Below are 13,847 nucleotides of genomic sequence, written 5' to 3' on the forward strand. Positions count from 1 at the left end.
ATGGTTATTTTGACACTATTTACACTACAAAACGGCCCAGAATAGTGCAAAAGTGAGCAAAATGGCAAACACCTTCTGTCTCCCTACGCTATCAAACTGCTTAAATATTTTATACATAAGTTTTGCAATAAACTGAATAAATTGATTCTACACACATATATTTAAAACAATAGCTTTTATATTTGTTTTATTATGTCATTCGCAATGCTTCATGGGATTGCAGTTCTTTTTCTCATTAAAAAGGTTAAGTACAGTCCTGTACCATATCCGAGTTTGTTCGGTTCATGGTTATTACTCACTAACAAAAACTTTTTTAAATCCCTAGGTGAAAAATTACAATGTATCCAGAACCAATGGTGCTGAAAAAATAGACGTGTACTCTACTGTGGCCAATAATGAGATTTAATGTGACTATATTAAAGTCCCTTTCAAGGAAAGTCTGTTCACTCAGCGGCCATATTGGCAACGCCTCCGGGCAGCTATTCCAGGCATCCAAGACAAAGTCCTGTGTACTTGAATGGGGGAATCCTGAAATCTCAAAAACTGCTTGCTGAACAGCAACAAAATCTGACATCAACTGTCCCATAAATATTTCTTAGCGTAAAAAAAACAACAACTTATATTTCATAAGCGTCTCAGAACACTGAATGTTTTTATGGCACCAGGAGCTTCTAACAGCAGCTGCAGTGACGCCATGACGACTTTCTATTAGGGCTGTCAAAAGATTAATCGCATCCAAAATAAAAGTTTGTGTTTACATAATATATGTGTGTGTACTGTGTATGTGTTTCTATATATAAAGTCTTTGCTATATTAAAAACATTAATTTAGGCTAATGTAGTAGGTCATTTGGATATTTTATTCGTACACGCTGCAGAAATAGTATGACAGTATGCTATTTTTGATGAGATTTTTATTTACTAGTTTTCAACACGGTCAGATAGTGAGAAAAAGCATGAGTGGAAAAAGCAGCCATAATCATGTGTCAGAGAATGTAGGACAACATGTGCCTTTCAAGAGTTTAAATGGTGACTAATCCTCCTCTAAACGCAGCTGCAGGGATATCAATCTTGTGACTCCGCTCAAACTTAAACCGTTGAAGAAATAGTTCACGCAAAACAGAGAAATCTGCATCACGGCCAGTCCTAACCCATCTGAGGCTATTCTTTCTGTGAAACGCACAAGCAAAAATATCTAAAGAATCTTCCAGTGGCTTTTTTCACTCAATTTTTTTCTTTGAGTGATCTATTCTTTTAAGTATCTGCCAACTCCCCAATGCAATACGCAGCCTTATTAGTCAGAGGGCTAAAAAAGCAAAGCAGGCATTGCACTGCATTTGTGATCTGCTGTCGCTACAGCGATTCTCTGTTGGTTTTCCAAGTCGGGACAGACACTGGGCCTCGCTATGACGACCGGGGAGCAGGAATGTGTCGGAGCGCACGGAGAAGGCCAGACGTGAGCCCTCCTCTGCCGCATATACAGAAGATAACCGTACGAATCAGTGAGAGACTGCCTCTAAGGGCATTCAGCACAGTCGTCATTCTTCTGGCCCTCATTAAACATCTCCGAACACTTACCTCACCAGTGACCAAATATTTTCCATTCTGCGAGAAAGCCAAGGCACTGAAGGTTTTCCTAAGTAACAAACACATGATTCGGATTTAATTCAGTTTCAATGGACAACACTACGCTACTGAAGTAAAGACAAAAAGCGTGTTGTTTACCTGGATGTATTAAATATGTGAGTCTGCTTGTTTTTCTTTGGGCTCAGGATGACAATAACACAACTGAAACACACAACATCATATCTGCATTAGTCCACAGATGAAAGTAATAATTTACAGTTCGCATTAACTACTGTTCAAAAGTTTGGAGTAAGTACAATTTTTTTTTATGTTTTTGGGGAAAAAAAGTATATTCTACTCAGCAAGGCTGCATTTACTTGATTAAAATACAGTAAAAACAGTAATACTGTAACTGTGAAATTATTAATATGCAAGTTAAGTATCATTCAATTTATTTCTGTGATGGCAAAGCTAAGTTTTTAGTCTACAGTGTCACTTTATGACTCAGAAATCGTTCTAATATGTTGATTTGGTGCTCAGTTCACGGTTTTCAACATTATTACTAAAGTTGTGGAAACAGTGATGCATTTTTTTTTCAGGAATCTTCAATGAATAGAAAGTTCAAAAAACAGCATTTATTTGATCTTTTGTATCATTATAAAATGTCTTTACTATCATCTTTGATAAATTTAATGCGTCCACGCTGAAAAAAAAGATATTTTACACTAGTTTGAAGTTTCTCTTGTTCCCACAGGTGTCCAAGCAGAATAAAGTTTAAAGATCACCTGAGATCAAAAATTGTAATTTACTCATGTTGTTCCAAACCTGTATAGCCTAACTAATCTTGCACTTTTAGTTTGAACCGCGAGAGGCATCTACTCTCACCTAAGCTTACGCTACATCGGGTCAGAGGTCACTCTTCCACCGGAACTAGACTCGCGTACGGACATTACCCGAAGCCAGTGACTACAGGCTTTAAAGTAATAAACATGGATAGTTTTCTTACAAAAACGCATTGCTTTGCTTCAGAAGTCCTTTATTAACCCCCTGGGGTTGTATGGATTACTTTTATGATGGATGCTGTGCTTTCTTTTTCACTCCCATTATAAAGCTTGGAAGAGCCAGGATATTTTTTAATATAGGCCTAACTCTGACTGTGTTTGGCTGAAAGAAGAAAGTCATATACACCTAGGATGACTTGAGGGTGAGTAAATTATTGGATAATCTTCATTTTTGGGTGAACTTCTTAAGTCGTTATAAGTTAGGAAACAGACTCATGTAGCCCCAAACGCCACTGACTCTCCAATGACTCGTGAAGAACCATCACTGATGGCACCATATTTGATATGATATTTGACAGAGCACAGCGAATTTCGGTTTGTTGCCAACACACAAAGCCATGTCTTCAGAAAAGTAACACAACACACAAATCGTATGGATTACTTTAGGCCTGTCAGTTTTGAGATTGACAGCTCCAGTCATAATTCACTTCCATTATAAGGAAAAACAGCAGTCAGGAAATTTTTCAAAGACTGACTTTTTGTTTAACAAAAGACAAATAGAACGTCAAATGTGTGAGTAAATGGCAGTCTTCGTTTTTTAGTGACTTTTAAGTGTGGACTTGGACACAGAAAACACGTATATAGAGGCAGTGGTAACTTTACCCTGCAGGATAAGCCACTAAACCCGTGTTGTGGTCGCAGGTTAAAGCACTGCTGCTGGAGGCACTGATGCCCAGGACCTTCTCCAGGACGACCTGCAATACACAACACAATACAACTTCATGAAGCACTTCACACATCCAACCATCTCATGCACGTCAATTAACGCAATGCAATAAACCGGCTGTGCAAAGTGCAGTTGTGCATGTGTATGAACGACACACAAACAATAACAAACATCATGAAGACGAATGTAAAAACAGGAAGAGTCGTTGAGTTTTCTGGCCTGTGAATCATGAGTGGTGTTGTTGTTCATACCCGGTTATGAATGTCTCGTCTGTTGCTCTGTCGGGGTTTTCTCTTCATGTTCGCTGGGATTGAAACGCTGTTATTGACTTTCCTTGCTCGAGAGGTCAAGCAACTTGGGTTTAGACTCGCTCCATCCGCCATAGTGCAACTCTCTTCTTTAAAACGGCTCAATTAATAATCCACACTCTGAAGTCACATATTCGTTTGCAATTAAAACGCGTCCATTGGTCAGACACGCGAACGCTCGGATGTTTTATACTCGGTGTAATACTGATTGTGTATCAGAAGTTTTAGTTCATAAAGTTCGATGAAATGACTTCTGTTTGATTTTCGGCTGAAAACGAAACTTCGACAATGTACAAACAGCTGTAGGCAATGAAGTCCATGTAATGTGATCTGAGACTGGCCGTTTCAAACATACACCGTGTTCTGTGATTGGATGAATCCCGCAAGGGAGGCGGGATCATTCGTGTAACTCACTCACTATTGGTCGATTCATGTATGGGTTTGCCCAGACGTCTTAACTTATTATCATCACTGCGAAAGTTGTGATCATAAATCCATCACACATAATTTTTGAACACATAATCATTAATCGTAAACATAATGCAAGCGAAAATCATTTACAGTTTTTCAAAATGACATAAATGGGTTAAAACATTAGGATAGACACTACATTACCTTCTTGAAATTTAACACCATATGTTTGATGTTTCTTATTTTGTAAACAGGACACAAATAATTTCTGTAAAATATTTTTTGGGGGGGGGTGCTAGATATATTTTGGTTGACTGATTCTTTAGACTTAAAGCTCTCACTTAGAGGTCCCTTTTCACTTTATTTTTGCCATACATTAGTTATTAGCAGCAAAAAACATCTTTCTGACGATTGTTGTTTATTTCTATGAAATAACACAAATATTATTATTAATAATAATTATTATTATAAAAACAGTATCATTATTAATAACAATAATTATAATAATTATTGTTATTTAATAAATCCTCATCAATAATAATAATCAATATAATAGTAATAATTATAATTATTTAACAAAGAATAATAATTATAGCTTTATTATTGATAATTAAACGTATGATACAAATAATATTGTTATTTATTAAATTCATAATAAATAATACTTTTATTGATTTAATTATTCATTATTTCTTATAATTAAAATTATTATAATAATTACTAATTATAATAATAATTGTTACTGTTCTTTATTTAATAAAAAATAATAATAAATAATAGTAATAATCATAATTATTATTAATGCTGCTGTAATTATTATTGAACTTATCTATCTCATTGTTATAATTTTGTATCAACAATTAAATTAATAACAATTAACAAAATAATAGTACTATTATTATTTATTACAGTAATTTTACAACAATAATTTTATTTATTCATTCATTCAGAGAAATTCATCTGAATAAGAAATGTTCAAGTTTAAATCAGAAATATCCTATATTCACAAATATAATGATAAAGAATCCATTAGTATTAACAATTATTAGTTATTATTTAATAAATAATTATCAACAATAATAATTGTAATAGTAATAATTCTAATTGTTATTATTGTCATTTAACAAATAAATAATTATTAATAATCATTATACACAAATGTAATTAATAATAATAGTTATTATTATTTATTCCTTAATTCCTTTATGGATTTTTTTTGTTTTGTTTTTAACTGAAGAGAAACTCACCTGTATAACAAATGTGGAAAATCTAGTCTAATATAGAAATCTAGTAAAAGGGGGTGTGGCTTGTGATTCACCTGGGATCAAGGATTTAAAATCACTCAGGCTTTTGGTGGCGTTTCAGCTTCACACACAACATCACCGAACCGAAAGACAATGAAGAACTCCACTAAGCCGGAGTCTGAATACGTGCTGGACTACGAGTACTACTACGACTACGTGGACCCAGTCTTTGTGAACGCCACTGCACTGAAGTACAACAGATGTGAGCTACTTTAACTTTCTCTTCTTGATCACAGCTCAGCTGATGTGACGTCTAACTGTCTTTCTCTCTAGATTCAGTTGTGCTAATATTCTGGATCATTCTAGCTGCATTTATTGGCTGCTTCTTCTTGATTTTATCACTTATCTCACACACAGGGCAACTACCAAGGTAAGAATGAAAGAGCTAATTTCACTGTATAAACATGTTTATTTATCACACTGTGGTCATTTTAGATATGTTCATTTCTATGATAAAAAACCTTCTAGATAGTCTTTAAAGCTTAACAAAAGACCAACACATATATGAAGTGAATATTATTATATTTTTATTTGTTTATAGGGGTCCTCATGTCAAAAAATCAGGTTTGCCATTAATGAAAGGCTATGGATCTCCTCAGAAAAGATACAAATAAGAAGCAACTTCACGAAGACACAAAGCCATGATGAGATCTGATTCTGAACACGAGTGAAAACAGACACTGGAGAAAAATCACTGCCTACGATCTGACATTAAACCATGATATCCTGATCAATGTGTCTCTCATATCTCTCTCATATATATATATATATATATATATATATATATATATATATATATATATATATATATATATATATATATATATATATATATATATATATATATATATATATATATATATAATTTAGTGATGGAAAATCAGATGTACATAATATTTCTGAAATTTAACACTTATTACACACAGTATTTACTAAAAAGTAACTACAAATATATGAAAAAATTGTATATTAACATGTGATCATGTCAATAGATGACTGACAGTTTTGACATTTCAGCTGGTAATCTCAAAATCATGGAAGCTCGTTCCCATCACAGAAAATAAAAAAGGTGATTGCGACCTTTTATCCAAAAATTCTGACTTTTGTTCTCATAAATGATATATAAAGTCTCAAGTCTGAAAAATCAATTCATAATTTTGAGATATAAACTCGCCATTATGAAAAATAAAGTCAGAAATGTGAGATATAAACTTGAAATTGCAAGAAAAGGTCAGAATTGTGATATAAACTTGCAACTGTGAGAAATATAGTTGATATTTTGAGAAATAGTCGCAATTCTGAGATATAAAGTCAGAAATGTGAGATATAAAATCTCAACTGCCAGAAAAAAGGTCAGACTATAAACTAGCCATACTGAGAAATAGTCACAATTGCTATTTATAAAGTCTGAATAGTGAGATACATGTTTCTCAGAATGACAAGTTAAGTCAGAAATACGAGACATAAACTTGCGATTGCGAGAAAATGTCAAAATTGTGAAATATAAACTCGCAATAGCAAATTATAAAGTCAAAATTATACATTTTCAGAATTTGACTTTATAACCCCTAGTTTGTATCACATGATTCTGAGAAAAACTATGAATTGTGGGAGATAAACTCTGTTTTGAGTACCTTTTGTACTGTATTTATTTATTTATTGGTGGCAGAAACGAGCTTCCATACAAAACAGTCAAATATTGGGTTGGCTGTACCCAAAAAAAAAAAAAAAGTCTATCAATGCTAAACTATAAAAAATGTGCATTGTAAATGCAATCATACTAAAATCATTAATAGGCACACACGAAAAAAACACAAACACAAAAGGCCTGTTCATCTTTTTTATTTTAAAATTATAAAATTACAAAAAGATCCACTTAACATCTTCTATTACCATTTTGCGTGATAATCTGAAGCCGCAGCACGTCAGGGGTCGAGCGCAGACAGGATCTCCTCACACATGAGCAGAGAGTGAGATGTGGGCGTCCTGTTGCGCATCAGTCTGGCGTGGGTCAGCAGGAGGTCAGGTGACCGAGCGCCACTCCACAGCTCATAGATGTACAGAGACAGCAGTTTCAGGCCGCTTTCTGACAACAAAACAAACAAACAATATTTCAGTGGAAAAACATATGCCACAGTGATTATAGACCGTTTCAACAAATGCATGTTTCCCATTCATCATCTTAACAGGGTTTTCAACAAACATTCTTCAATAAAGAGCTGTAAACCAAACTATCCAGCCATCAGAGGAATAGCAAATGTTCCCATCTTTGCTCTGAAGAGGGAAAAAAGTAACTAAAATTGGGTGGGAAGAGTGCACCTATAATATCATTACAGTGAGTGAATGAAACTCATCACTTGAAGAACTGCATGTGACAGAAACAACTGTACAATACAAAACTATTGACATAGTAATTGATTACAAATATCTACTAGCCTGGGAAAACCCAGACTACTTCCGGCGAATTTTAATTCTCTCTTCAGGATAGTCTGGAGAAGAGCCCATTCAAACTCATTACTGTGCCGCTGAAATCGAGGCACCAATCAGAAACGTTTGGGGAGGGATTTACATGCAACGCATTCTCATCCTAGGGCGTCATAATACTGACGCTTTTGAAATTTCTTTAATATCCGACGCAAAGGGCACCCTTTAGCGTCAACATGTGACGCCGGTTGCCGCCGTGAAACATCACTCGTTTGAATCAAAGACAGTATATAAACGAATCAATTATCGCGTCTGTTTTGAGCGATTTAAACTTACCGTTTTCGTTAAAACCGGAGCAAAGAACAACACTCGAAGCATACGTCATCCCCTTCATCGATCTGATTGGTTTTAAGACTATACAATTGCGCCCAGATGAATTTGAGCTACGTCAGTTGGTGACGCCCCTTTGGAAATGATTTGTATACATAGCTTCCCCAGACCCTATTCTCAGTTTCAACTGAGAAGGGTCTGGTTTTAACCAGGCTAAATATCTACACTACTGTTCAAAAGTTTTGGATCGGTAAGATTTTTAAATGTTTTTAAAAAGTCTCTTCTGCTCACCAAGGCTGGATTTATTTGATTAAAAATACAAACAAAAACAATAATATAGTGAAATATGATTACAATTTAAAGCTGCAGTCCGCAGTTTTTCCCTCTTTACCGCCATCTCTGTTCGAAATCTGCAACTGCAGTTATTCGCGGAATTATACGCGGATGAATCCAATTTTTTGAGGAAAATGTGCGTCTGTCAGTCGGTGTTGATGCTGTCATTCGCAATCACAGACTCTACTTTTTGTAAGTATGACCAACATTAGAATTTTCAACGGAAAATTTAATCTGAACAAGTAACATCCACTTTCGCTCTGACCAACTAAGATATCATTGACATCACATCCATTTTTCGGTTCGTTTAGATGTCTTTGGTCCACGTTGCATTCACATTTCAGTCGAGGCACACCAAGGGCCCTATTTTAAGGATCTATGCCAGGGGTGGGGAACGTTGATCCTGGAGGGCCACTGTCCTGCACAGTCTAGTTCCAACCCTAATCAAACACAAGCTAATCATTGTCTTCAGGATCACTAAGGCTACAATCAGGCGAGTTTTTTTCAGGGTTGGAGCTAAACTCTGCAGGACAGTGGCCCTCCTGGACCAACGTTACCCACCCCTGATCCAAGCTCATGGTATAAAGCGCACAGCTCAAGTTCACTTAGTGCGTGTCCAAATCCACTTTTTCTAGTTTAACGACGGGAAAAATGGTCGGCGCTCCCGGCGCATGGTCTAAAAGGGTTGTCCCTATTCTCTTAATGAGTAATGGGTGTGTTTTGGGCACAACGTGGGCACATCTGAGTCTCATCTCCCATTCCCTTTAAAAGCCAGTTGCACTCACGCCATGGCAGATTCGCTATTTACATGGAGGAATTTGCAAGCGGAAAAACTGAACGCTCCTCTAGCGAGGAAACGGCTCTGCTCGTGCACGAGGTTAAAGACCATCTACGGGACAAGCCGGATTCCACCATATCCTTATGTACACAATAAAAATCTTTTACATTGTAATCCTTTAATGTTTAATACTTGGCATGTTTGTGTGCTGCTGTGTGTTTAATAAGAGTGTACGTGCGTTGTGGACCCGCCGATAGGCACACATTACTAATGCACTCTTTAAATAACAAAAAAATACTGCGCCATTGACTTTAGACCAGGTTTCAGTTGGTTAATGGCACAGTCTATATCAGTTCCTCAAAATAGCAACACGCCAACAATGCGCCTGAACACACCTCGTTTTCAGACCAGCAGCCCATGGGCGAACAAATGGGCGCAAATGCATTTGCTATTTAAATAACATGGAGCAGGATGTGAAAATGATTTAACCGAAGTGTGAACACGCTAAATCTGAGACCTAAGTGCTAAAACTCAATGTCTCTAGAGAGGAAATGACTGGGATTGACTGCTGTGCTCTATGGCTGTGGCCTTACCTTTCTTCGCACCATCATCTGTATTCGCAGGCAAGCAGGTTCGTAACACCGTCTGGTGGATGACGTCCAGAAACCCGCCGCGCGCCTCGAGCAAATGAACCATGACTCTAGAGAACAGCTGAAGGGTGTCCACTGTTGAGCCATTCTCTTGCGCTGTGTGGTGATATAACCTTAGAAAGTCCTTTCTCGTGATTTCATCAGACAGAACAGCGTCTACGATGGCAGAGCGCGGAAGAATGACGCTATTCACCCATTTTAAAAGAGCTGAGGTGCAGCTGTCATCATACGGGCTCTCGGTCAATGTCTTCAGGGCCCACTTGAGAATTAAACATGCAGTTGCAACGTTTAGATTGCTTGAATCAGGTTTGTCTACGGGTTCAGGTTTGGGTTCCCAATGTGTGAGGATGTTTCTAAGAAGTGGTTTACACTCGTCCAGCAAAGCCTGCTCCAGTTTTTCCCCTTGTCCATCTACAGTTTCTGTCTGTTTTTCCATCTGAAACTGAGCGTGCTTTGCTGAGTGGCATTTTCCTTGCCCTTTCTCTCTTCCAGAGCCTGAATAAACACATGAAATGTTTAGTTAGGAACAAGAATGTGTCAAAACATGTGATCTGTGTGTCTAACATTCATCTAGTTTCCACAAGGCCAAGGACTGTCCGTGTTCACTGCCGTTTAAAAGTCTGGGGTTGGTCAATGTTTGTAATTGTTTTTGTAAGAAGTCTTTTAAGCTTACCAAGGTTACATTTATTTAATTAATAATACAGGCGATATTATTACAATTCAAAATAACTTACGACTTTTCTTTTAAAGTCCCCCTGTAGTCAATTATTTGATCCCTTAAAACTCATTTTTGATCACAAAAATTACATATTGAATGGTTTTTCCTTGAAAATAAAATTCTTCATGCCTTAAAATAGCTTGAATGTTACTCTACACCCATGCCTCATTTAGTATATGCGGTTCTATGAATATGCAAATGAGCCCCGCCTCCACTCACTCACTCCAGCTCAGAGATCCACTCGTTGACGATCACACGTTGATCTGATTGGTTACAAGGTAGTTTGTGACGTCAGAAACACCAGCGATATCAAACCGTGTTTTTGAGACTGTCTTTGATTCACTGCAGTTTTAAGGAGAAAATACTCAGCAATGGTGTTGACTTATGAATTTACACATGGTTTGATAAACAACATTAAAAGCTTGATGTTAACCCTCAGAGGTCGGAGATCACGCCGGCGTGATCTGCTCGCTTTTTTCCTTATGAGTTGAATTGAGACCCGAAATACTCTTTTGACTTTGATTTTACAAAACAAGTTTCATACATCAATCGATTCTGTTAAATGTGTATTATTTTTGTGTATACTCACAATAAAAACAAAGTGCTGTGCTTTTTGCCAAATAAAGAAAAATAAACGTGATACGAGTTCTGCCTTCTCTCTGCCAGTGTAGTCCATTCTGAAACGCGTCCGAAAATGAACAATAACTCAGCGAATACTCAGTCAAACAGGCATACAGTCACACAGGCATGAAGCTTGAATTCTCTTCTTTTTAATGAAGTAATTTATATAAAAAACAAATATTCTCATCTTGTGAAATCTGTATTAAAAGAGAGCGATTCCAGTCGAGCTAATTACATCTGATTCAGATGTAATGTGACTCCGCCCACGGAGAGCGCACGCTATTCAAACGCAAATGACTGAGGCAATCCAAGCGCAATCCTGTGAACGCCCCCATATCAGCGCGAGAAAACACAAGTTTATTCAGATCATTACTTGTTTACACCGTCTTGCAGCTGTGAGGAATGTTAATGGAAAATGTCCCCCAGAAGTGCGGGTATATCGAGGAGCGAGCTGAGGAATACTAGTAAGTTTTTTTCCTTCTCACGTGAATTTCTTCACGTGGGTTTCTGTTTATGAATGAATGAACGGCAGAGATGCGCGCTGTTTACCACAGCTGGCAAAGACAGTTTAAATTTAAATCGCGTGTGTGAATGAATGATGATGTTTCAGCAAGCTGTATTGCTATACTGAGATGAGTAAAAATCGACTGAAATATGTTGAAATAAAATGTAGGCTATTTGTATAAGCAACGTATTAAACTGCAAATTAACAATATGCCCTAATATTTCATGAAAACAACGTTACAGTCAAGCGAAATATGAAAGTAATGAATACATAGATAAAATGTAGGCCTATAATCATTTTTTTTTACAAAGAAAGTGTACACTTGAAATATTGTTGAAATTGTAATATTGTTGTAATTGTAACCTTTTTAATAAAATGGCAAAACATATTTACAAGATAGATGTAAGCAAAATCTTAAATGGTCAATATAAGTCTTCTTCTAAATATATCTTTTGTTCTTGCATTGTGGCTCAGCCAGTTTCACACCTGAATGAATGGCTAATTATGCAGAGTCATTATGCAGAGTGGGTGGGACATTGTTGTAAACCACTCCTCATTCACGCCTCCTCGCATATTGGCTTTCCAAGCAAAACCTGTTTTACATCAATTTAAATCAATGTATGGTTTTATGTGAACGATAAAGCAAGACTATTTTCACATAATTTTGAAGAAAAAACACTAGGCGAGGACATCCATTATTCAAAAGTCTTATTGACACATATTTACTATGTGTTTTGTGGCCTTATTTCAGAAATTTTAGTTTTTTTCAATAACCATGCATAAACATTATTCTCTCAAAAATGAAAACATGTACATACACGTGGCTCACATATTATGGTAGCCCTGTTTGTGCTTTATAGAGTGAATTTACACCTTTGCCATTAATATGTTTATAAGCAACTGAAAAAAGCACAAATGTCAGGGCATGTCAGAACATCTCAAGGGCCCCAAAAACAGCTCAGACCCCAGAGGGTTAAACAATGGGGGTGTTAAATTGACTTGCGCAAACCTGAGTAAATCACGTTGCATTATTCATTTAAATACTCTCCTCTCAGAAATTTTGAGCTGATGCAAGTAAATTTGGCCCTTAGACTTTTTTCATAAAGTTATAGAGATGTCAAACGACAGTGACTGAATTTGACGAACCCTTTACCTTGTACTGAACCTGTAATGTGTTTGGACTCTTACCCATCAGCTCTTTGACTCTGTGTTTGCTGATGAGGGCCTGAAGAGCGGACAGCAGTGAGGCGTCCCGGGCCAGTGTTGCCCAGCGCTGCAGGAGACCGAGCACTTCACAGCACGACACTTTCTGTGGGTGTAGCGTCAGCCAGCCTGCCTCTTTATGAGCGTTCAGAGCTGTCCCATGATGCATCAGTACAGAGTCAAGAGTGTGCAGGACTGCCTTCAGCTGAAGCATGCTCACACCACTCCTGATCAGGAACAGAGAAAGAACAAATTAAAACTATTTTCTTGCGTTTGATGAAAAAAGTGGTGATTGCGTGTGGTCCTATTCTGCTTTTTTACTTGTTCAACTTTCTTTAGTGTGTAATGTTGCTGTTTGAGCATGGAAAAGGTCTGCAAAGATACAAAGCGAGTTATTCTTTATGTCAGTGCGCACTGTTTCTGAACTCACTAAAACGCCTCATTTAAAGGTCCCATATTGTCAAAACTGAAATTTCCTGGCTTTTTTCATGATAACAGAGGTCTAGGGGCAATGAAACTACCATATAAGTTTCAAAACAGTCGATCCACAGACAAATGCCTAAAGTAGCTGTGCCTTTTCACGAGCCGTTGTGACTTCCGTATAAACCTGATGTCAGAACTACTCAGTCACCGCCTTCAGTCACCACCCCCACCAATGGTGGGTCACTCAGAAAACAACAGGCCAATCAGAAGAGAGGCTAATGAATATTAAGTAGACAGGCAAAAATCAACCTGTTCTTGGCAGAGCTCCTGAGAAAGGAGCTGTAAAAATATATTGAGATTGTTTTTGTACTTATACCGCAAATATATATTCTTAAAGACATCAAAACCTAAAATAAAACTTCAGAAAGGTGTACAATATGGGACCTTTAAAGTCTTGAGTTTTCTTCTGTCACAATATTCCTCATTTAAATAATTCCCGCCCAAAGCCACGCAAAAAAGTGCCCTGGTCTGGTTGAGTTGTGTTAT

At 36.9% G+C, this 13,847-nt stretch overlaps 3 protein-coding genes across 4 annotated transcripts in view; 1 reads left to right on the forward strand and 2 right to left on the reverse strand.

Annotated features, from left to right (window-relative positions):
* The window catches only part of wdr62 (WD repeat domain 62), a 40,509-nt gene extending 36,576 nt beyond the window's left edge, over window positions 1-3,933 (reverse strand). For both annotated transcript variants that reach the window (XM_081370330.1, XM_081370331.1), the window contains exons 1-4: window positions 3,545-3,933; window positions 3,230-3,321; window positions 1,725-1,787; window positions 1,578-1,635 (exon numbers count right to left, since the gene is read on the reverse strand). In XM_081370330.1, coding sequence (XP_081226456.1) covers window positions 1,578-1,635; window positions 1,725-1,787; window positions 3,230-3,321; window positions 3,545-3,676 — 345 coding nt within the window. In that variant the 5' untranslated portion in view covers window positions 3,677-3,933. The remainder of the gene's footprint in view (window positions 1-1,577; window positions 1,636-1,724; window positions 1,788-3,229; window positions 3,322-3,544) is intronic.
* Window positions 3,934-5,409: 1,476 nt separating this feature from the next.
* Window positions 5,410-5,957, forward strand: mrap (melanocortin 2 receptor accessory protein; the record flags this gene model as incomplete). The annotated part of the gene is made up of 3 exons (XM_081369826.1): window positions 5,410-5,518; window positions 5,590-5,686; window positions 5,858-5,957. 3 exons carry the CDS (start codon window positions 5,410-5,412, stop codon window positions 5,928-5,930), a joined length of 279 nt encoding a protein of 92 aa, XP_081225952.1. The 3' UTR covers window positions 5,931-5,957.
* A 1,161-nt stretch (window positions 5,958-7,118) lies between these two features.
* The window catches only part of urb1 (URB1 ribosome biogenesis homolog), a 49,586-nt gene continuing 42,857 nt past the window's right edge, over window positions 7,119-13,847 (reverse strand). Inside the window, exons 39-41 of the mRNA XM_081371354.1 lie at window positions 12,864-13,105; window positions 9,775-10,326; window positions 7,119-7,402 (exon numbers count right to left, since the gene is read on the reverse strand). Of these exons, the coding sequence (XP_081227480.1) occupies window positions 7,242-7,402; window positions 9,775-10,326; window positions 12,864-13,105 (955 nt within the window). The 3' untranslated portion in view covers window positions 7,119-7,241. The remainder of the gene's footprint in view (window positions 7,403-9,774; window positions 10,327-12,863; window positions 13,106-13,847) is intronic.

Source organism: Scardinius erythrophthalmus (genome assembly GCF_964197995.2).
Source record: "Scardinius erythrophthalmus genome assembly, chromosome: 7".
In the NCBI taxonomy this organism is placed as follows: Eukaryota; Metazoa; Chordata; class Actinopteri; order Cypriniformes; family Leuciscidae; genus Scardinius; species Scardinius erythrophthalmus.